Below are 22,417 nucleotides of genomic sequence, written 5' to 3'. Positions count from 1 at the left end.
TTTATTTTTTGTGGATTATCTTTCCTACCACATTTATCATGAGGGTCAAAAATGCTGAGGAAAATGCATTTTATACTTTTATTTACAGAGAAATAATTCTGAATAGATTTTTAATAAACATGCTGCTTGCTTTTAAATCCCCACAATCCCTACCCCACCCCGCTTATGAAATAGAAAAGAATTTTCTCAGACCCACTTACAAGTGATAAGCAGACGGGCCAATAGTGTGGCTTTGATAATCTTTCTGGGAACTAAAAGCAAGCGTCCCGCTCATATATCCTGGTTTGGAACCAAGACTTTTTGTTCTGTTGGTGAGTGAAAAACACCAAGACAAGTCAGGCTGTGGTAGGTGAACAAATGCCCCGTGCCTCCGAAAACAAGCCGTCTCCTACTCCTCATCTTGGAGTTCCGTGTAGGGAGAGAGCGCTGGTTGTTTCCATAGTCTTCATTCTCCCCTTGCTTGAAAACAGAGACAGTTTGACTATAGGCAGCAATTCACCAGACTAAGAGACCAGAGTTCCCATTCTCTCTTGCAGCTAAGAGTGACCAGACAAAGTTTAGGCCCATGACATGTGAGCAGAAGTGTGGTGTGGGACTCTGGGGGGAGGTCAGGTGGTCAGATGGAGCTGCCAGCGCTGAGCCGGTCCCCTTTGCCCTCACGCCTGCCTCCCTCCTGCATCTGAAAGGCAGCAATGGTGGCGGGTTCAGACTGGAGCCCCAGCAGCCACTTTGGACCATTTTGATGATAGAAAGTAGGATCTTGGTTCCCCAATCAGGGATTGGACCCAGGCTACAGTAGTGAAATCCTGGGATCCTAACCACTAGGCCACCAGGGAACTCCCAGCAAGTTTCAATACACAACCAAAAATCTTAGGAAGCCACCCCGCTGGTGGCTGAGATGGTGAAGAATCTACCTGCAATGCAGGGGACCTGGGTTTGATCCCTGGGTGGTAAAGATCCCCTGGAGAAGGGAATGGCTACCCACTCAGGTATTCTTGCCTGGAGAATTAATTCCATGGACAGAGAAGCCTTGGGGGCTACAGTCCATGGGGTCGAAAGAGTCAAACATGACTGAGCAACTAAACCACAACACACACACACAAATCTTAGGTAAGTCTGTGCTTAACCAGCAAAAAAATTTTTACAATCACGTGCTGAGGTACTGAGCAGGACAGATCACCTATCACCTTCCATGAAGAGCAGCCCAGGATGAGCACGGACTGCCTGCCTCTAGGGTTCTCTTACATGAGAAAGATATAAATCTCTCTCCCCTGTTTATGCCATTATTTTGGGTTTGCCGCTGTATGTAGCCAAATCTAATCCCGGCCAAAGTATGAGCTTTGCCATTGGATCACTGTGTGACCGTGGACAAGCCAGGTCTCTCCTCCAGCATATATCCCCTTTCCATAGTGGCACAGGCACTGCAGGCCAAGTCCAGGGTCCAGGGACAGGACTGGTCTTTCTTGGACCCTCGGGGCTCTCAGCTTGGAGAGAGGGTGGGCTTCATCCTGGCCCAGTTGAGGATGTCTCATGTGTGAAGAGGACACTTGGGGTGGACAGAGAGAGTGGCCAGTGAGGCTACCAAGGTCCCTGGCATGTCCCTTGGGGCCTGAAGGTCCTGCTTCTTTGCTCATCTGGGACTTGAGAGCCATTGGCTTGAAAGGTCACAGAAGGAAGTATGCGTGTTTGGTTTTGTGACGTTCTTTCCTAGGGCTGCAGTTCTGGCGCTGGACACCAGGGGGCAGGCAGCCTCCCTTGTCTGAGGTGCCCACTGAGCTTTTCCGGGGAGCAACTGGGGCAGAAAGAGTTATGCATAGGTCATTCTGGCTGTCCCTCAGCCTCAGAGCTAACTTCATCTCCTGTTATTAGCATTCAACTCCAGACTCAGCTGGTCAAAATCAAGAAAGGGTTTCCCAAATCCCCCCACTTCATCACCGAGCAGTCACTCACCTTGCCCAGGTGCCCTGGAGGTCGGGTGTGATGCTGAAGATGACGGACTGGTCTCTGCCTGCCATGAGCTCACAGTCTGGAGGGAGATGGACAAGGACAGAAGCCTGAAACTAAGGACATGTGAAAGGAGAGTGCCTTTCAAGGGCCTGAGATGAAGCTCTGAGGAAGGACTTGGGAGTCACTTGGTAGGACAGTCCGAGAGACCTCCCTGGGGTGAAATTGGTAGGAACCAGATGGGGCTTCCCGGATAGCTCAGTTGGTAAAGAATCCGCCTGCAATGCAGGAGACCCCAGTTCAATTCCTGGGTCGGGAAGATCCGCTGGAGAAGGGATAGGCTACCCACTCCAGGATTCTGGCCTGGAGAATTCCATGGATTGTACAGTCCATGGGGTTGCAAGAAGTCAGACACGACTGAGCGACTCACTTCACAGGTGACGGGAGGGAGAAGGCAGCGCTCGGGCAGAGACTGTCAGGCAGAGGTGAGTCTGAGCAGAGGGGCAGGAAGGTAGTTGGCGCGGCTGGAGCGAGCCCAGGGAGGAGGAGCAGGTCATGGGGAGGAGGGTGGGACTGGAACCTAGGGCCCATGGACTGTGTGAGCTGTCGGTTCCTCATTGCTCCAAAACTTAGCACCTTAAAACTACAAATACCTACTATCCAACCCAGTGTGGTCTGGGTACTGTTCACGGCTTGGCTAGGTTGCTCTGCTTCTGGGTGTCCCACAGGCTGGTGAGTGGCTTCATTTGGGCTCAACTTGGGGGGGATTTGTTCCCAAGTCACCCGCAGGCTGCAGGGCTGCGTTTGGACGGAGAGTCTGAGTCCCTGTCTGTTGGCCTGAGTGCTCCTTGGTTCTCTCCTTGTGACAACTACTCCGGGCAGCTCACAACACGGGTGCCTGCTTCCACAGATCCAGAGACAGAACAGAGAGAGAGAGAGAAGTGGGAGGGGAGGCAGTGAGCAGGAGGGAGGGTCGGAGAGGGAACACAGGAGGGAGCAGGTAAGAGGGAAGGGACAGATGTTTTTGTCATTACATTTTGGAAGTGACCTCCCATCATGCTTCCTGCATCTTGTGGGTCACAAGTCAGTCACTAACCACTTAGCAGTTGCACTGAAGAGGAAAAGTTAAAATTTTACATAACCTCCTGTTCCTTCTGCCTCTGTAACTCAGCTTGCTTCTTGCAAAGTCTGGATCACATAGGTCACGTAGTCTCAGAAAGTGGGGACTTAGAACACTAGAGACTGGAGCTCATCTCACTCACCCTTGTCCTGCTCTTTGCAATTGCCCGGCCCCTGCAAACCCGCAAACCCGCTTAATCATGCCTGTCCGTGTATAAAAACTCTGTAACCCCTTTGTTCGGGGCTCAGAGCTTGGAGTGTTAACTCCTCTGGGCCCGCTGATGTAATAAACCTGAGTTTGCCAACTCTCCAGGTGTGGGGCTTGGTTTGTTGATCACTGGTTTCTGCAACAGCACAAGCAGTGGAGCTTCTTGGCTAGACATGGAACATGGACTGTGCCCCCTGGAGATGCCCAGGGGGTCGTGACCAGCAGGCTTACCCCAGGACTGGGCAAAGTGGCCACATTTTGGAAATGACTCAGTGATGAAAAGTTTACCTTCACTCATCCTTAGAAAACTAAAAATAAGACTATGAATTAGAGGTCATTCGTCATCTGCTGAGCCAGCCAAAAGAAAAAAAATTCCCCCAAAGCTGCTGTAACTACAATGCTTGGTGTGCGTGAGGGAAGCAGGCGCTGAGTCCTCCGTGGTGGGAGGGACCCCGAGTCTTCTCCTGGAGGGTGATTTGTGCCGGGTCCCCAGATGCCTTCCCCTTTGACTCAGGGAGTCAGCTTCCAGAAGCCAGAGGCAAGGGCTAGAGACGTGCACAGAGTCCGTGTGGGTGGATGACGCCTTGTGTCTAAGAGCCCCACACTGGACACCCCACCTTGTCCGACAGGGGACCTGGCTCCTCTGGCAGTGGGACACTGCAGACAAGACCCCTTGGTGGGCCATGAACTCAGTCAGTGGATTATGTTAGGGTCCAGAAAAAACAAAAATATTGGAGAGCAGTCTTCCCCGTAAGGATGGGTGTTGCTTCCTGCTTCAGTCTCAGCTGTGGGAGTGTGAGGACACTGACACGTGTGAGGTCCACTCCACATGCTGGGCAGAGCTGGCAGGGATGAAAACCGAGGGTGTAAGTGGCTATTTAAAGATAAGGAGACCGTGTACCCAGCTGAAATCTGAAAACCAATGTATACAACCGAACGCACATTATGATTCCATTTGGCAAATACAACACACACACATACACACACATGAAAAATGGTGTAGGGAACAGCTATCTCTGGATGCCAGGGTGTTTATAGTCTTCTTTTTGCTCCTTTGGTCCTTTATTTCCTGTGACGAATGTCTCTTCCCTTTGGAATCGTAAGGAAAACAGTGGACGGCGGCACCCTAGGTGGGGAATGAGAAGTGGAAAGGGCATGGCTTTTGCCTTGAGCCCTGAGCTTTGTGGCCTGGTGCCCAGAGGCTGGCCCAGCCAGGCAGGCCGGGTCTCACGGGTGCAGTGGGCTGGGAGGGCGCAGCCCGTGTCCCCACTGCACAGGTGAGCAAGCTGGACTCAGAGGGACACACAGCACTGAGGGGCTGGCCCGGGCCTCCCAACGCCGCCCCCTCCAGCTCCCTGGCTCCACCACTGTGTGCAGGCTCTGTCTGGGCAGCGGGGGCCCCCGACCCCCGCCCTAGGCTTGTGCCCCCTCCCAGGGCTCCTGCCGTAGCAGGCGCACTTCCTCGAGCCTTCTCTGCCCACTGGGACCTCAGCAACATCAAAGCGGAGAGGGACTGACCACAGGCTGTCCTGCTCCCACGCCTACACCCTGTCCTCCATCCTGCTGCCCCGTGGCTGGCCGGAGTGGGTGGTGATGCAGAGACTCCAAGGCTGGCAGAGGGGAGAGGGAGCACCCCTCGTTTCTCTGGGTCCTGTCTTACTTACAAAGCACCCAGGTGTATTCACTCCAGGCTGAGTTTCCGGGACAGCCAGAGCCAGGCTGGAACCCCGGCTGCAGCACACTGGCGCTGAGTGACTGGAGAGATCTTCTCTCCACGTTTCAGCTTCTTTACTTACAAAATAGGGGTTACACGGTGACTGCCACCCTGCCCGCGGCAGGACTGAATTAGAGCGTGTACCCGCAGAGCGTGCCCCAGGCTGGAAGGGGCTGTGCAGGCGTCACTTGCTACTTGGAGGAGAGAGGGCGCCGTGGCAGAGCGCTGCGTAGGGGCCTGGCTTCAGGTTTGGAAACCCGCAGGCGGTGACGCTGCACTCACACCCCCGTGGCTTACCTGCGTCCACCTGCGGCTGGGGAGCTCGTTACGCTGCGTCCAGCCAGCGTAACGAGAGACGCCCCTGCCCGGGGGGCTCTTCTGGTACCACAGGAGATTCCTGTCCTGCAGGCTGGGGCGAGGGATAGTGTGGCGGCGCTAATGCCCGGGCAACTCTCCGCCCGCATGGACAGAGTCAGGCCAGGTGGGAGGCTGTTTTCCAGTGAGTCACAGCCTGGTCACCCCTAGCAGGGGCCGCTCCTGAACGCGCCTTCCAGTGACTTCTCTGCTTTCAGGCTCCTTTTTCCCATGTCCTCACTCATGCTTCTTGGGATCATCCCCAAAACAATGTGCCTCCAAGTCCTTGGCTTTGACCTTCTGGGCTTGCGTCTCCACAGCCGTAAAATGCAGGTGATACTTACCTCATCAAGTCGAGACAAAGCGCATGGAACCAGGAACTGAGGCACCATCAACATACAAACCACACTGGCACAGCAGGCTCTCAGGAAGTGGAGGAAGGACGTGAGCCGCCGGCCCACAGGGCGCAGACAGCTGCCGACCACTGCCACTGGTCATAGTGAGGCTGCGGGGCCACCGAGGAAGAGGAGGGCGACAAGGACGACGGTGGGAAGCCAGCTTCCAGAGACAGTGATCTGAGTTGTCACCGGACTAAGAGACCGGTAGTCAAGTTAAGGAGGCCTAGGAGATTTCTGCCAAAAGGTTATCATTGGTCATACAAATAACCAGATACCCAGCCAACACCGGATGAAGTCTCTGCTGTGTCTAGGAATCAGTGCACAGCTGCAATGAAAACTCGAATTTTGTTAAATGTGCAATATACTCTTCCCTGTAAGCTTTAAGTTTTATTTTTTTAAAATTTCCTTCTAAGAGCTACTTTAAGTTGTAAAGCTTTAAGTTTTAATTATTTCATTTTCCAAGATGAAGTGCCCATCATGCCTTGTGGAAGTTATTTCCCCTGAACTGTGGGTCTCTATTTAAGTCACCCACCCCTGTTATCCACCATCCTGGCTGATCAGGTGGAATGCCCCCTTTCACCTCTGTCTTCCTCATTGGAAGTAATCTCCGTGTGGGCAGGAACTAGGCCATGTCTTCATCACTGTGAGGCTACAGCCCTGGGCAGAGACGGATGGATGGAAGGGTGGGTAGAAGGATGAGGAATCCACACAAAATAAGCCATTTATTGAAGGAGGGTTGAGAGTGTCACAAGTACAGGCCCTGGATGATGTTCACGGAGTGTCTCCAGCTGTCCTTCCAGCGCTGAGCCTCTTTCACCTGCAGCGCGTTGTCCTCCTGGACCTTCTTCAGCTCCTCTTCAAATGACGCTAAATATTTCTGGGAGCAAGCAGCAGGAAGAGGCCACGTGAGGAAGGACTTCTGGACTGTGCCCCTAGAGGACACTCTGTGCTCTAGAGGGATGCTGTGACCTGCTGGCGGGGGGCTTGGAACCCACTCTAGGCACTGGCAAGAGTTCCACAGGTCATTTCTCATGTACTCTGTCCAGTAAAGCTCAGGCAGGCCTCGCTGTTTTCCACGTTTTATGGATGGGAAGACTGAGGCTCACAGCCTCGCCTGAGGTTACGTAACTAAGAACTGACTGAGCAGTGACTAGGCTCCCGGTCCCCCTGATTCTGGACTCTGCCCTCCTTCCTAACCACCACACTGCAGTCTCCGTGAAGCGCAGGGGTCCTGGCTTCCTCGAGAGGCTGAGCCCAACAGGCCTTAAGTCCTCACTGAACTCGGCAGCAGAATTGTGCCCACTGCCTGGGGCTTAGCATGGTGGCTGGGGAAGGGCCTGCCTACGCACTAAGGGGTATCCAGATACCAGGGTCAGCATATCTCTGGGCAGTACGAGGTTTCTCTCTGAGGAACCAGAACCGTCAGTCCAGACATCCTTGGAGCTGTGAGGTCCTGCAGGCAGCCTTGGGAGCAACTTCCTCTTCGGGCAGCCCCACGGGTCTAACAGGCCTGGCTCCAATCCTGGCTGTGACTCTTGGTGGCATAGAGGGGACACACCTCTTTATGACTCGCTGTCTTCTGCAGTAACGCGGGGACCTTCTACCTTCCTCATGGGCTTGCTACAAGGAGCCAGCGGAAGCCTTGTGTCGAGGACAGAAGCTGCAGCAGGTGCTCGGTAATTATCCCACCCATCATCACTGCCTGCTCCCATGGCCTCCGAGCCTCTGGCGACCCTGTCCCCGCGCACTGTCTTCACTGTTCGCTGGAGCGCCTTCCTTTGCCCTCCAGCCTGGGTGTGGCGTCTCTCAGCTGGGCTCCTGCGGCACTGGGGCTCACGCCGAGAGACCTGAGCTATTGCTGGTTCTGGACCGGAGCTGTGGCCCCTGTCCCGGTGCCTGAGGATGCTGGCTGTCACCAGGGCTGTGCCCTGCGGTACCCTGATGCATGCCATCTGACCAGACGCCAGGGCCCCTGGTGATGACAAGCCCCCTCCCTCCTTCCCACGGCAGCACACGGAGCTGCCCCGTGCTCCCGGGGCCGCACCCCCTCCACCGCGTCTCTTCACTCACCAGGTAGACGGCATCTCGGGCTTCCACGGATGCCAGGTGGCCCAGGGTCGTTTTGGTGGTTGTGATACATGGCGTTTTCCGGAGGAGAATCTTGTTTTGGATGGTGACCTCAGTAGGTTTGATTCCTGGCCACTTTCTACAAATAAACATGCGTGAAAAGTCCTACAGGCTTAGCTTCATCATTTACTATGCACCCTCTGTCTCTGGTGGAAACGGTTAGCATTTCTTTAAAAAAAAATTATCATGCTTTAAATGCCTTAATTAAAAGAAAAACTCTACCGAGCATTTAAGATTAAGCTCCTTCAGGTTCTTTTTGGCATTTTCATACAGCTTATATCCATGTGCATAGACAGCTGGGTTCTGCATGGGGAAGCGGAATCCCATGCCTCTAGGGGTTTCCCTTTTCTGGATCTCGGTTTCCTTATCACTCGCCCAGCCGGATGCCAGCCATCAGTTCCTGGCTTGCTTTTCCTACCATGATAAAAAAACCACTGCTGACAATTTAGCTGGGTAAATCACTGCCTTACTTCTTCCAGAGTCACATTCCTGGGGTACCGGGGACAAGCACATCTACAGCTCTTGTCATACATGACAGAGAGCTGTAGTGAACCCCAGGACTGCCAGCAATCTGAGAAGGTGCCCCACACTGGGACAGGCCTCTCTCTATTTGGGGGTCCTTTCATGGGTCCTTATCACACGAACGAACAGCTGCTGAGCCATGGGCACTTCAAGCACAATCTCATTGAGCTTTCTCTTCATAATATCATGTGAGGGAGGCCGCCATGCCCATTTCACAGATGAGGAAACTGAGGCTTAAGACACAAAGCCTTTCCAAAGTTATCAGGTCTGTCTGACTTCAGAGCTCGTGCCCCTCACCATCCCACCACACCCCTCCCAGCAAACACAGCCTGCTCTCAGCTCTCACCTGCTCCCCCGTTCAATCAGGGGCTTCTCACTCTCTTCCTCCAGGGACAGCCCGGCCAGTTTCCTCCGTATTAGGATTGAGGTTTTCTGTTTGGGTGGCTCCATCTCTGGCAAGCAAGAGATGGGTTACTGATGGGGGCCTCACCCACAGCCTGATATCAGGGGGACCCCCGACCTTACATTTACAGCAGTGAAACCTTGCTCCCCTCTTCCACACTAAGAGTCTCAGGCAGGAGGGTTAAAGCTGGAATATGTGAGGTGTGGTTTGGGTGTGCATCCCAGCTCCAAAATCCTATGTATGATGCTCTGACCTTCTTGCAGCTTCTATGAGCTCGTGAATATGCTCTTTGGAGACTTCTTTGGCTTATACTAGCTCAAAGGGGTCCTGAACTAAGAATTTCTCCTGGAATGAACACATTCGAGGTTGTCTTTCTCATGTCTGGCTCACTGCCCTGCTGTTTGACATGAAGAGAAGGGGGCTCTGTTCCTGGAGTGAGACCAGCAGGTCACAGCAGCTCTCTGCACCCTGGTCTGCAGGCACAGCCAGGCCAGGCCACTTGGCTCAGAAGCCCGAGTTACAGAGCAGGCGGGGATCCCATGGGCCTGATGCAGGGGGTCTTCCTGGCCCAGGAGTTCCCTCCAAGGTGCCGAGGCTGCCTCCCTGCCGGATCCACTGTTCCCCCTCCAGTCTGAACCCCAGCATCTCTGCAGGCTCCACTTTCCCAAACCAGGCTCACACTTGCCAAAGAGACCTCCACTACTAGACAGTGGCCAACACCTCAGCGTGCATATACATTGTGACCTGGAAAATCCACTTCTAGGAAGTTGTTGCCTCCAAATAGAGAAATATCAATGCAGATGTTGCTTCCAGCACAATTAGAGGAGTGAAAAGTTAGACATGGCCCGTATGCACCCGCAGGGGACTAACTAATAAAGTAAGATGCACAGCAACTGAAGTGCTCACGGAGACAGTGACTGGCTTGGCCAGCATCCGCCCAGGCGGAAATCAGGTTACAAAGGAGCACGCACCTGGGATCCACCCTCCCACCCCCCCACTGACACACACATAGGCCAGCGACCAAAGGGGAATGACCAGGAGCCCATGTTACTGGCACCTATTTGGGAGGAAGGACCATACTCTTCTCTTTCTTTGTAACTCATGTTGGATTTCTTATTTTACTATAAAAATAGTCACTGTCTTTGCAATACAAGCTTAAAAAAATAAAAATAACATTTTAATTACTTAATAGATGAGAGATAAATATGATTTGAGTCTTTGCATAGTTATAAAAGCAATTCACACAGTATAAAAAATTTAAACATCCTCTAATGGGGAAAAAGAAAAGCCTTCAGAAACCTCTCACAATCCCACTCACCAGAGGTGGTCATCAACAGTCAGGTACCTGCCTGAGAGGGAACCTGTCCCTCTGTGCCTCTGTTTCTCTCTCACACAGACTCATTTATATACAAGTGAGGGTGCATGTTTATGGCACCTATGTGCTTTTTAAAATAGTATTACGGGTAAGTATAATTGCCACCTTGCTTTTTCCTGTGACAGTTTTCCTTCAGGGGTTTCCAGCTGGCACAGAGACCTACCACACCCACCTGAACAGTTGCAGAGAATTCCCTCCTATATCTGGGCCATAATTTATCCAGTCCTTTATACACGGATATTAACACTGTTTCCAATTCTTGGCAATTTCAAGCATTGCTGTGAAGAATATGCTTGAAAATATATGTTTAGAAAAGTATGCAAGTATTTCTGCCGGATAAGTTCCCACGGTTAGAACAGTTAGGTCGAAGCATACACGTTCAGAACTTTGAAGTCACCGACGGAGGGTTTTCCAAGAGAAGGGGTGGGGGTACACCTTTCCGAGGGGTTCTGCGGTGCTGGGGCTTCCTGCCTCATCAGAGCTGGGTGTCACTGAATTTAAAAGCTTTGCCAGGCTCTTGGAGAGAAATGATATCTTAACAATGTTTATATTTGCACTTTTCATCATTGGTGAAGTCAAGCATCTTTCAACATTTATTGACCTTTTGAATTGCATGTTTGTCCTTTTTAAAAACTTGACCTGTTAAGAATGCTTCATACCACAGGAATATCAGGCCATTCTCTGACCTATTAGTTATCAGAAATATTTTTCCAGTTTGTGGTTTGTCCTTCTATCTTTTGACATTTTCCCTTATTTTTGTTTTGGCCACAGGGAGGTACACACCATTCTTTTATAGCTTCTAGCTCTCAAACTTAGGAAAGTTGTCCCTACCCCAAGATTATGAAAATATTTAGTATTAGGATTTCATTTTTTATATATAATCTGACTCACTGGAGATTTGTTTTAGTTAAAAAAAGATAATTTTAATTAAAAAAAGAAGCAAAAAAACCCATTGGTCTAGAGTATCTGTTTTCATACTGGTGGAGTTGGGGGAAAGCAGACCCCTCCAGACCCATCACCTATGTCACCAACCCCCTGGAGCCAGGGCACAAGGCCAGCGGGGTGCATACTTGCAACCTGGACATCGTCAATGGTGACCACCTCATCCAACTGCAGCAGGAACTTCTCGGTGAAGGTGGCCAAGCTGGCTATGAAAAACCGGGCGTACTTCCGTGTGCATTCCTGGAGGAGACACGGGGAGCACGGTGTTATAAGGAGAGGACCCTGCCTCCAAAGGCAGGCCGAAGATGGGTTTGGAGAGCTATGCGTGAGACAAAACCAGGGCCATGAGTCGACTGTGTCCAAGTTAACGGGCGTCTGGTCTTCTCCAGGAGGCTTCTCCTGAGAGTGACTTGAAGACAGGATATGAATCTGCAATGGCCAAGGCATACACACAATTTACCAAAGACGAAAGACAACTTGACATGGATCTTGGGAGAAAAAAATTTCTCATTACTAATTAATTAATTTAGAAATTCTAAAAGGCAAGCTAAAACAGCCAATAAAGACCACCTCACTATAAAACCTGCCCACTTTCACGTGCTGCTTTGGCCAGGGTGCCAGCATAGGGCCGGGCTCAGCGCTGCTGTTGGTGGGCTGTCAGCTGGGGCGACCTCGGGAGGGCAGGGCAGCCCTCAGCACCCAAACCTGGGAGCAGAAGGCACTACTGACCTCCAGCTTCTCCTTGGTTACCACAATCAAGCTGTCCAGATCTCCCTGCCTCTCCTCTTCCACTTGACAGAGAGACTCCATATCCTGGAGCTGCGCAGGGTGTCCGAGATTCGGGTGGAGCTTCTGGGCATTTTCATCCTTCAGACAATCCAGAGATCAGTGGGTTGTTTGACCCGGTCTTGAGGTCAGGATTAAGACGTCACTGGCCTATGTCCTCTGCCAATTATGGCCACGGCTACACTGATGTGTGCATTGACCCGTGTGTGTGTGAAGGGCTGTGGACAGGCAGAGGAGTGGCAGGGTACGCAAGACTGAGGCACGGCTGGAGCCAACTCCGAGGGTTAGGAAGTGGGAGAGCTGAGCATCTTCCCTGGAACAAACGGGATTCAGTCCAATAAAATCAACAGCATGAACGTCCCCTGGTTCCAAGGACCAAGTGGACAATCACTGTTGACCTCAGGGTCCACAGCCCCACAGAACCAGCCAACCTACCTGTTATATCCAACGAGGAACGTGCTGAACCCAGCAGCCGAGCTGGCTCGGCTCTTAAGTGCCTACTGCCCCTCACCCCCACCCAACAACCCCAGGCCTGGCCCAGCTCCTTCCTGGGACTCAGTTCTGCTGATGCCCTGCCTCTATGTCTGAATCCCAGGGTGATCCCGGGGCCCCACCTTCCTTTTCTCCAGCTGTTCCTGGTGATTCAAGAACTGTCTTCGGATATCTTTGGTGGAGGCGCAGCATTTTTTCCAGTGGTGCTCCCTGAAATTCTCCATCACCAGCCAACACGCCTGGGGCAGAAGCTCCTCAAATCTCCTCATCTGGGCCCGTAATTCTGTAGGAATCGGGGCGGGGGGCCGGGGGGAGGACTGAGCCGAGCCAGCTGCCGAGGCCATCTCTCCAACAAAGGCTCGATGCAGCTTCCCAAAGAGAGGCTCGGTCTCCAGTGTGGTAATAGCTATTCCATCAAAAGGGGTCCCGTGGGCAAACTGGTATTAAAGACACTGGATTAAGCAAGTTCAAAGGACGTCTCACACTGTAGGACTTGCCAGCACCTTATAAACCGCACTGCATCTTTAAGCAGTTCTATTTCATCCATTCTCTCTTCAAATATTACCCAGACCCAGGTCTCCTCCTCTCCCTCTGGACCTCTAAGTAGCTGCATGCCAGACCTACTTTTTCCTTCATCTCTCTTCACCTCTCTCCTGTATTTCTAGTCCTTTGTTTTCCTGTGTTACATTTTTGGTTATTTTGTGTGGCACTAAAGCCACTCATAATTTTAAAATTTCAACAATTTATTTTTCCAATATACATAAGCTTTATTTGGTTCTCTTTTTATTTGGTTTCTCTTTATTTGGTTCATATTTACTTGCTCACTTTAATAGTCTTTTGCTCCTTACTCATATTTCTAATTTCCTCTTTTATTTAACTCGAAATAATTACTGTATTTTATATTCTGTGTCTGACACATTCAATATCTGAAGTCCTTACTGATCTCATTATGTTGCCTCATGCTGAGGGTACCTTTTTGCTGGGTGTGTGTGTGTGTTTTGTTTTACAGGGAGCTCTTATTGGGGGCATTTTATGTGTGGGAATCCCTGGAGGCCTGGAGAGGATTTGTAGTATCTCTACTAAACAAGCATCTGGGCATGACACACTCCAAATCATTTTAAGCTATCATCTAGAAATCTTTTGGATGATCCACAAACACAAAGTTGAATTTAGGTTTATCTGAGTGCAACTTCAGTTTAAACATCACAAAAGACCTGACTTATAGATTCTCATTAGAGTTTTTCTTCTTTGCCCAGCGCCATGGCTTTTAACAAGACACTTTCCTTCTAGTTAGTGGGGGAGGAGGTTTGGTTTCTGTCTCATTCCCTTGACTCTGCAGACGGCGCCCCGGGGAGTCCCAGCTCTCTGCGGCTCGTGCCCTTTCAGGCTGCACGCCTTGGGCGGTCTGGGGCCTGGTCTCTGGCCCCGGTGCCCTGGAGGCGGTGACAACAGAGGCTCAAGAGGGCCTGAGAGTCAGCCAAGCCCTCAGGGCCAAAGCCAGAGTCACTGCTCGGTTAGTCTGTGTTCCTATTCTCGCTTAATCCTGAGGCCTTACGCATTTCTTACTTTACAGCTAGCTCATCCACGCACTTAAAAGTTTATCACAAAAGTGTTATACCCAGGATTTTTACATGTGTTCAGTGGGCGAGTTGCCCAGGATACTTGGACTCCCTGTAGGAAATGGAAGTCTTCACTTCACGTGAACTGTCAGCCTTCCCGGGAGGGACATGATCCGCAGCACTTCCCAAACCCATGTGACCATGGAACCTTTCTTTTGAGGAAGATCACGTAGGATGGAACCCCACATCGGGGGAAGCTCTGACCTAGAGAAACCAAATGCTGCCTGTGGTTTCAATTCCAGTCATTCTACAACTGCAGGAATGAGAGCCATTGTTGATTTCCCCTGGATACGGCAAGGCTGTGAGGGGCTTAGTCCTCAAAAAACCCTTGCATGGTGGCTGTTATCCTTGGCTCCATTTACAGGCAAGGGGAGGGGACTTGGTCCATGTCATACAGCTGGGGACGGCAGTGCCGGGTCTTGATCTCAGTCTGCCTACCCCCTAATCCTCTCCTTTTCTACCCCTGCTGCCCCTCAACCCATAGCAGGCCTGTGATGGGCCCTTAGGTCCCCTGCCTTACAAGTGGAGGTAATCAGGAGTTAACGACTTAGAGATAATTAGCAAAAACACATAAGGCTGTGGACATGGAGAACTGGGCAAGGAGAGAGGCGGCTATGGGTGTGTTCTCACAGCTCCTTTTATGTTGTTATAATCAACATAAATGGCAAGATATATCCCGCCTGCCTGTTTTCATGTCCCTGTTCTCTAGGAGGCTGTGTCTATTAAGTTCATCACAGCCCAGGCACACACTAGACACGGTGGAAGGATTCTTCAAATGATTAAACACAGAGGCACCATATGACCCAGCAGTTCTACTCCTAGGTACACACCCAAGAGAAATGAAATCATACATCCACACACAACATGCACATGAATGTTTATAGCAGCGCCGTCCATAACTGCCAAATGGTCTGTCACTGAATAAACAAACCAACTATGGTATACGCACACTAGGGAATATGATCCGGCCATAAAAAGGCTACCTGACACATACCAACAGTGGACGAACAGAAAGCAGGTTAGTGGTTGCTGAGGGCTGGGGACATGATAGAGGGATAGCGGTTCTGAAGTTCACAGTGGCGATGGTCGCACAACTCTGAACATATTAAGATCCACTGAATTGTAACGCAGCTTCCCACTAGCTATCTAGCTCACATTTGTGTGCGTGTTCAATTGCTCGGTCACACGTCCGATTCTTTGTGACCCTTTGAGTTGTAGCCTGAATTGTAGCAGGCTTCTCTGTCCACAGGATTTCCCAGGTAAGAATACTGGAGTGGGCTGTCATTTCCGCCTCCAGGGGATCCTCCTGACCCAGGGACTGAACCCACACCCCCGGCACTGCCGGCAGATTCTCGCATGGTAGTATATATATGTCAATACTAATCTCCCAGTTCATCCCACTCCCCCTTTCCCCCCTACTTCATTGAGGGAATATCTCAATAAAGCTGCAAAAAATTTTCAAAGAGTGAAACATTTTTAGTGATACAAATCACTATATTTCTCAAGAAAACTTAACCTTTTTGCGGGGAGGGCATTGTTTGTTCCCCAGTTAAATCTGATCAAGGTTTTTGCCTCATTCTAAGATGTCAGCTTTTCACAGGGAGGTTCCTCTGCCTCCATGTGCCTCCAGGTCAGGAGGGCACCATTCAGGCCGTCAGTGGCCACCACCTTCCTGTAGCCCCACCTGCCCCTGCCTACCGGTCACACCTACCTATGAGGCAGGAGTTGTGGTAATCGTCTGCCTGGCTGTGGTACTCCAGGATCTTCCTGCAGATGTTCTCCGCGCACTGGTCGAAGGTCTCATACATGCAGTCGGGCCTGGCGACTGAGCGTTTATCTTTGCGGTAATACTCCTACAGGAGAGGGTGGACAGGGTGGGTGCCAGGCCCCTCTCAGGGGGCCCTGGCCCAAGATCCTGGCATCCTCCTCTGTGCTCTCCTCACCCCTTGATCTTCTCAACTGCTGTCCCCTACACTGGGGTCTCCCTCCTCCCTCTGTCCCTGTCCCCACACTGGGGTCTCCCTCCTCCCTCTGTCCCTGTCCCCTCCTCTGGGGTCTCCCTCCTCCCTCTGTCCCTGTCCCCTCCTCTGGGGTCTCCTCCTCCCTCTGTCCTTGTCCCCTACACTGGGGTCTCCCTCCTCCCTCTGTCCTTGTCCCCACACTGGGGTCTCCCTCCTCCCTCTGTCCCTGTCCCCTCCTCTGGGGTCTCCCTCCTCCCTCTGTCCTTGTCCCCACACTGGGGTCTCTCCTCCCTCTGTCCCTGTCTCCTCCTCTGGGGTCTCCCTCCTCCCTCTGTCCTTGTCCCCACACTGGGGTCTCCCTCCTCCCTCTGTCCTTGTCCCCTCCTCTGGGGTCTCCCTCCTCCCTCTGTCCCTGTCCCCTCCTCTGGGGTCTCCCGCCTCCCTCTGTCCCTGTCCCCTCCTCTGGGGTCTCCCTCCTCCCTCTGTCCTTGTCCCCACACTGGGGTCTCCCTCCTCCCTCTGTCCCTGTCCCCTCCTCTGGGATCTCCCTCCTCCCTCTGTCCTTGTCCCCTACACTGGGGTCTCCCTCCTCCCTCTGTCCTTGTCCCCACACTGGGGTCTCCCTCCTCCCTCTGTCCCTGTCCCCTCCTCTGGGGTCTCCCTCCTCCCTCTGTCCCTGTCCCCTCCTCTGGGGTCTCCCTCCTCCCTCTGTCCTTGTCCCCACACTGGGGTCTCCCTCCTCCCTCTGTCCTTGTCCCCCACACTGGCTCCCTCCTCCCTCTGTCCCTGTCCCCACACTGGGGTCTCCCTCCTCCCTCTGTCCCTGTCCCCTCCTCTGGGGTCTCCCTCCTCCCTCTGTCCCTGTCCCCTCCTCTGGGGTCTCCCTCCTTCCTCTGTCCTTGTCCCCTCCTCTGGGGTCTCCCTCCTCCCTCTGTCCCTGTCCCCTCCTCTGGGGTCTCCTTCCTCCCTGTCCTTGTCCCCTACACTGGGGTCTCCCTCCTCCCTCTCTCCCTGTCCCCACACTGGGGTCTCCTTCCTCCCTCTGTCCTTGTCCCCTCCTCTGGGGTCTCCCTCCTCCCTCTGTCCTTGTCCCCTCCTCTGGGGTCTCCCTCCTCCCTCTGTCCCTGTCCCCACACTGGGGTCTCCCTCCTCCCTCTGTCCTTGTCCCCTCCTGTGGGGTCTCCCTCCTCCCTCTGTCCCTGTCCCCACACTGGGCTCTTCCTCCTCCCTCTGTCCCTGTCCCCACACTGGGGTCTCCCTCCTCCCTCTGTCCCTGTCCCCTCCTCTGGGGTCTCCCTCCTCCCTCTGTCCTTGTCCCCACACTGGGGTCTCCCTCCTCCTTCTGTCCCTGTCCCCTCCTCTGGGGTCTCCCTCCTCCCTCTGTCCTTGTCCCCACACTGGGGTCTCCCTCCTCCCTCTGTCCTTGTCCCCCACACTGGGGTCTCCCTCCTCCCTCTGTCCTTGTCCCCACACTGGGGTCTCCCTCCTCCCTCTGTCCCTGTCCCCTCCTCTGGGGTCTCCCTCCTCCCTCTGTCCCTGTCCCCTCCTCTGGGGTCTCCCTCCTCCCTCTGTCCCTGTCCCCACACTGGGGTCTCCCTCCTCCCTCTGTCCTTGTCCCCTCCTGTGGGGTCTCCCTCCTCCCTCTGTCCCTGTCCCCACACTGGGCTCTCCCTCCTCCCTCTGTCCCTGTCCCCACACTGGGGTCTCCCTCCTCCCTCTGTCCCTGTCCCCTCCTCTGGGGTCTCCCTCCTCCCTCTGTCCTTGTCCCCACACTGGGGTCTCCCTCCTCTCTCTGTCCGTGTCCCCTCCTCTGGGGTCTCCCTCCTCCCTCTGTCCTTGTCCCCACACTGGGGTCTCCCTCCTCCCTCTGTCCCTGTCCCCTCCTCTCGGGTCTCCCTCCTCCCTCTGTCCTTGTCCCCTACACTGGGGTCTCCCTCCTCCCTCTGTCCTTGTCCCCTCCTCTGGGGTCTCCCTCCTCCCTCTGTCCCTGTCCCCTCCTCTGGGGTCTCCCTCCTCCCTCTGTCCTTGTCCCCTCCTCTGGGGTCTCCCTCCTCCCTCTGTCCTTGTCCCCACACTGGGGTCTGCCTCCTCCCTCTGTCCTTGTCCCCACACTGGGGTCTCTCCTCCCTCTGTCCCTGTCCCCTCCTCTGGGGTCTCCCTCCTCCCTCTGTCCCTGTCCCCACTGTCACTGTCCCAGGGCTACGCAAGGCACAAGCAAGTCAATGGTAAAACTCTACGCATCCTTCAAGACAAAGATGGGTCTTCTACCATGAGACCAAGAGCTTTCTACGGATTGCCAAGCGGGGCCAGTAACACAGATGGCCCGGAGCTCTGCTCCAAAGACTCACACCCAGGGGGACGCCGACAGGGAGCACACAGACACCCCGTGTGGGATGCACTGGACCGGGGCCCTGGGTTGCTCCTACCAGAGGCCGCCCGCCCCAGACACTTGCCCCCACGGCCCCACCCTCCCTCTGTGGTGCCATCACATGTCGTTCTCTGCTGGGCGCTGGCCACTCCGGGGCAGAGACCAGGCTTGCTCCTGCTATCGGGTGTGCCAAATGTCTGACACACAGGACCCAGGAAATGTTTGGTGGCGGAATAAATGGGTAAATGGATGGATGAGCTTTAATTCTAGGATGAGAAACGCCACACAAGGTGACAGAAGCTGGGCAGCTGTGGTCACGGGGGCTGTACTCCCCTCTCCTCAGTTTTACCCAAAGGTCGTTATTGGCAGAAGGCGGGGGGAGAGCCTGCTGGGGGCGTGTGGCCAGCAGATGGCAGCGGGGCAGGCAGAGCCCTCACCTCCACGACCGTCAGCAGGAGCTCGTTGCTCTCCCAGAGGAGGCTCAGGATGATGCCTTTAAAATCCCTGCAACACACAGGAGACAGATCCCTGAGAGGGCTTGTCTAATCACAGCAAATGGTGTGGACAAGACCAAGTGGACACAACATTCTGAGCACTCAGCGGCCCAGCCTGAAGTGGCCTTGGGCAGCGTGGGTCGCCTAAGCACGCTCCCACCTGGCACTTCTGCTTGTCGCGTTGAATGCTGCGTGCATGTGCCGAGCTGTGTTTGGCCCCTTCCAAGTGTCTCTGTTCTCTTCTGTTCCTCATTACTCCTTGGAATTACTCACTCTTGCCCCAGGGCCATTGCTCACACTGATTCCTCTCCAGGGAACACAAATAACTTTCCTCTTGGTCACATTTGCTTTTCCTCCGGCCCTGGCTCAGTGGCAACCCCTGACTGCCTCGTTCCAACGCCCTGAGCAGCTCTCAGCTTTCTAGCTTCCCCATAGGAGCTCTGGGGATTGATATGTGTGGCTGGCTGATTGATTAGCCCCATCTCTCCCAGCAGCTGGTAAAGGCCAGCAGGACACACACTGTCTGCTTTCGTTCCCCATAGAATCCCCTGTCTAGTGTATTGCCTACACCCATCAGTGTCTCTGTCTTGGTTGAGAGGAGAAAGAACGATTCCTTATAAACATTCATCAAATGGCAGGACTGCCTGTAGGACCAAACATCCTCTTTCTGATACATCTGGCCTTTAGGCTGACTGTGCACACGAGGTCCCTTACTGAACAAATCTGCCCGGATCTAGCGAATATTCCTGTCAGTAGGTCAGCTGTCTCAATGCTAAGAGTGAAATAAGGGACTGATGTGTTAGAACTGCACACACCTGGAGGACAACTATCTTTTCAAACTTTCTGTAAAGTGATGCAGTGACTGTTTTACACACACATCATTTTTGACCAGTTTCTAAAATATATGTATATATATATTTAAAGTCCCCCAAATTAAAAAAAAATGGAAAAGGAAATTGCAACCCACTCCAGTATTCTTGCCTGCAGAATCCCACGGGCAGAGCCTGGCAGGCTACAGTCCATGGGCTTGCAAAGAGTCAGACACAACTTAGCGACTAAACCACCACCAAATTAAAAAAGGGACTTCTCTGAGGGTCCAGTGGTTAAGACCCCATTCTTCCACTGCAGGGGGCACAGGTCCAGTTCCCTGTTGGGGAACTAAGACCCTGCATGCCTCTTTGCCGAAAAATCTGTGTGTGTATGTGTGTGTGATGTGATCCTTCATTTACAAATTCACTCATCATAATTAAAGAAAATTAGAAATAAGCTGAAAAGCAAGATGGAAAAATTAATGCTAACATTTACTATATTTCCTTCTGCTGATGTTTAAATTGGTTTGGAATTAGGCTCATGTGCTTTTTACATTCTGCACCCTTTAAGGTGTTCCCCCTACATGATGATATCATTTTAAATGGCTGTGTAACACCACTGGGTATGTATGTACTGTGTTTACAATCCCCTATTTTTGGACTTTAGGTTTCCCCCCCATCTTTAGCTGGGATAAAAAGTATTGCATGGTACATCTTCATGCAAACGTTTCCTTCCTGAGAGATGGCTTCTTTGGGAGAGGGACCCAGGGAGCTGCACAAAGGGTCTAACTTCATGGCTTTCCCCACTACTTTTCCCAACCCTTTCTAGGAAGAGAGTTGCTCTCTGCTGACCTTGACAAAAGCTGCCCTTGAGCAAGCATCAGGTTCTCTATGTGCGTTCACTGTGCCTTCCCCAATTTCTGTTGCCTGACTCACGCTCCTGGCGTGGCTTTACTAAGGATAGTTTGGAACGTTATTGGCCTCGTGGGAAAACAAGATCTCCCTAAACTGGCTCCTCTAAGACCTCTCCCTCCCTGCCCATCAGCACCTCTGCTCCCTCTTCCCCATTCTGCCGCCTTCCACCTTCCCTTCAGTTTCCTCCGATACGTCCCCCTCTAAACTGCTACCTCCTCCACCTCTCTGTCCTTCCTGTCAATCCTTTCCCTTCCCACTCCAGCCGTCAACTCCCTACAGATACTTGAACTAAGTTTAGGCCCTTGATCCTATCAAGGCTCTCAAGGGACTGAGGGACTCCTGAAAGCAACTGCCTGAGGCTAAAGGGGAAAAGAGGTTAATGAGAAGCATGCTGGCCGTTTCATCCACTCATATGTGCTCTAGAATTCAAAACCTCTTATAATTATTTATGTGAGTTCAACAAGAAGTTGTCCTTCTTGTGATGGGATATAATTGGAAACACTGATAGATAAAAGAGGCTTTGACGGAAATGTCATATGAACAACAATGTATAAGATAGGACATGATCAAACATTTTAAAGAAACTAAGATCGTCTTGATGGAGAAATGCTTTTAAGCCCTGTTTGGAAAATCAACCTGGCACCTGGTTTACGGGGTTCCCAGCTTCACAGGTGGGTAAGGAAAACCTTACAGTTTTGTGGGGACCTTAAGAAGAGAGGATTTCACCCAAATCGATAGGTACTGTGCGTGAAATCTGACTTGTCTTCCTAGTCTCAAGAGGCTTTTAAGACTCTAATTTGAGATTCTTTATGAAAAGCTCCAGCAAAAATGCAAACATAGAAGTTTCAGTGGTCAGCTGCCACTCTTGCTGCATTTATGTGAATAATCAGAGGCCAAATCTAAGAGACCAGGCTTGTTTCATAAACAAGAATCAAAAAGAACGGCAACAGAAATTTTACGTTTCAATAACTATAGCACTCTCTCGTGATTAGTAGATCCCAACCCCATTTGTGAGAGTTGGACTGTGAAGAAAGCTGAGCACTGAAAAATTGATGCTTTTGAACTGTGGTATTAGAAAAGACTCTTGAGAGTCGCTTGGACTGCAAGGAGATCCAACCAGTCCATCCTAAAGGAGATCAGTCCTGGGTGTTCATTGGAAGGACTGATGCTGAAGCTGAAACTCCAATACTTTGGCCACCTCATGCGAAGAGCTGACTCATTGGAAAAGACCCTGATGCTGGGAGGGATTGGGGGCAGGAGGAGAAGGGGACGACAGAGGATGAGATGGCTGGATGGCATCACCGACTCGATGGGCATGAGTTTGAGTAAACTCCGGGAGTTGGGTGATGGGCAGGGAGGCCTGGCGTGCTGTGATTCATGGGGTCGCAAAGAGTCGGACACGACTGAGCGACTGAACTGAACTGAACTGAACCTTATTTGTTAGCCTTGAGGATTCACGACTTCCCTGGAAACTGGACCAGATCTTGCCATCACGCATATTTGTCAATTCTTATCAAATCTCAACTCTTCTGTTGTTGTTTAGTCAGAGTCACGTCTGACGCTTTTGTGACCTCATGTACTGTAGCCCACCAGGCACCTCTGTCCATGGGATTTCCCAGGCAAGAATATTGGAGTGGGGTGCCATTCCTTTCTCCAGGCTCAACTCTTTCTAGCCTCCTTCATATCTGGCTACAACTCCTCATATTAATATTTCTAATTTTTCTCCCACCCTCCTGACGACGCCACTGACAGCTGAACCCTAACTGTCCGGGTCCCTGTTGGGACTCGCAGTTGTTCTATAGCTGGCTTTTCCTCCAGGATCCAAAGAAGCCCCGCCAGGTGGAATTGGGTGATGGGCAACTGGAAC

General features: G+C 52.3%; 1 protein-coding gene across 1 annotated transcript in view; it reads right to left on the bottom strand.

The window, feature by feature from the left end:
• Positions 1-6,258: 6,258 nt before the first annotated feature.
• CCDC180 (coiled-coil domain containing 180) overlaps positions 6,259-22,417 on the bottom strand; it is a 60,107-nt gene continuing 43,948 nt past the window's right edge. The window contains exons 31-38 of the mRNA XM_043891473.1: positions 18,770-18,836; positions 15,715-15,856; positions 12,507-12,667; positions 11,836-11,973; positions 11,235-11,346; positions 8,733-8,838; positions 7,808-7,943; positions 6,259-6,614 (exon numbers count right to left, since the gene is read on the bottom strand). Coding sequence (XP_043747408.1) covers positions 6,483-6,614; positions 7,808-7,943; positions 8,733-8,838; positions 11,235-11,346; positions 11,836-11,973; positions 12,507-12,667; positions 15,715-15,856; positions 18,770-18,836 — 994 coding nt within the window. The 3' untranslated portion in view covers positions 6,259-6,482. The remainder of the gene's footprint in view (positions 6,615-7,807; positions 7,944-8,732; positions 8,839-11,234; positions 11,347-11,835; positions 11,974-12,506; positions 12,668-15,714; positions 15,857-18,769; positions 18,837-22,417) is intronic.

Source organism: Cervus elaphus, chromosome 29, assembly GCF_910594005.1.
Source record: "Cervus elaphus chromosome 29, mCerEla1.1, whole genome shotgun sequence".
Taxonomy (NCBI): Eukaryota; Metazoa; Chordata; class Mammalia; order Artiodactyla; family Cervidae; genus Cervus; species Cervus elaphus.
The sequence above is the reverse complement of the archived record's forward strand: the minus strand, read 5'-3'. Positions and strand labels throughout refer to the sequence as shown.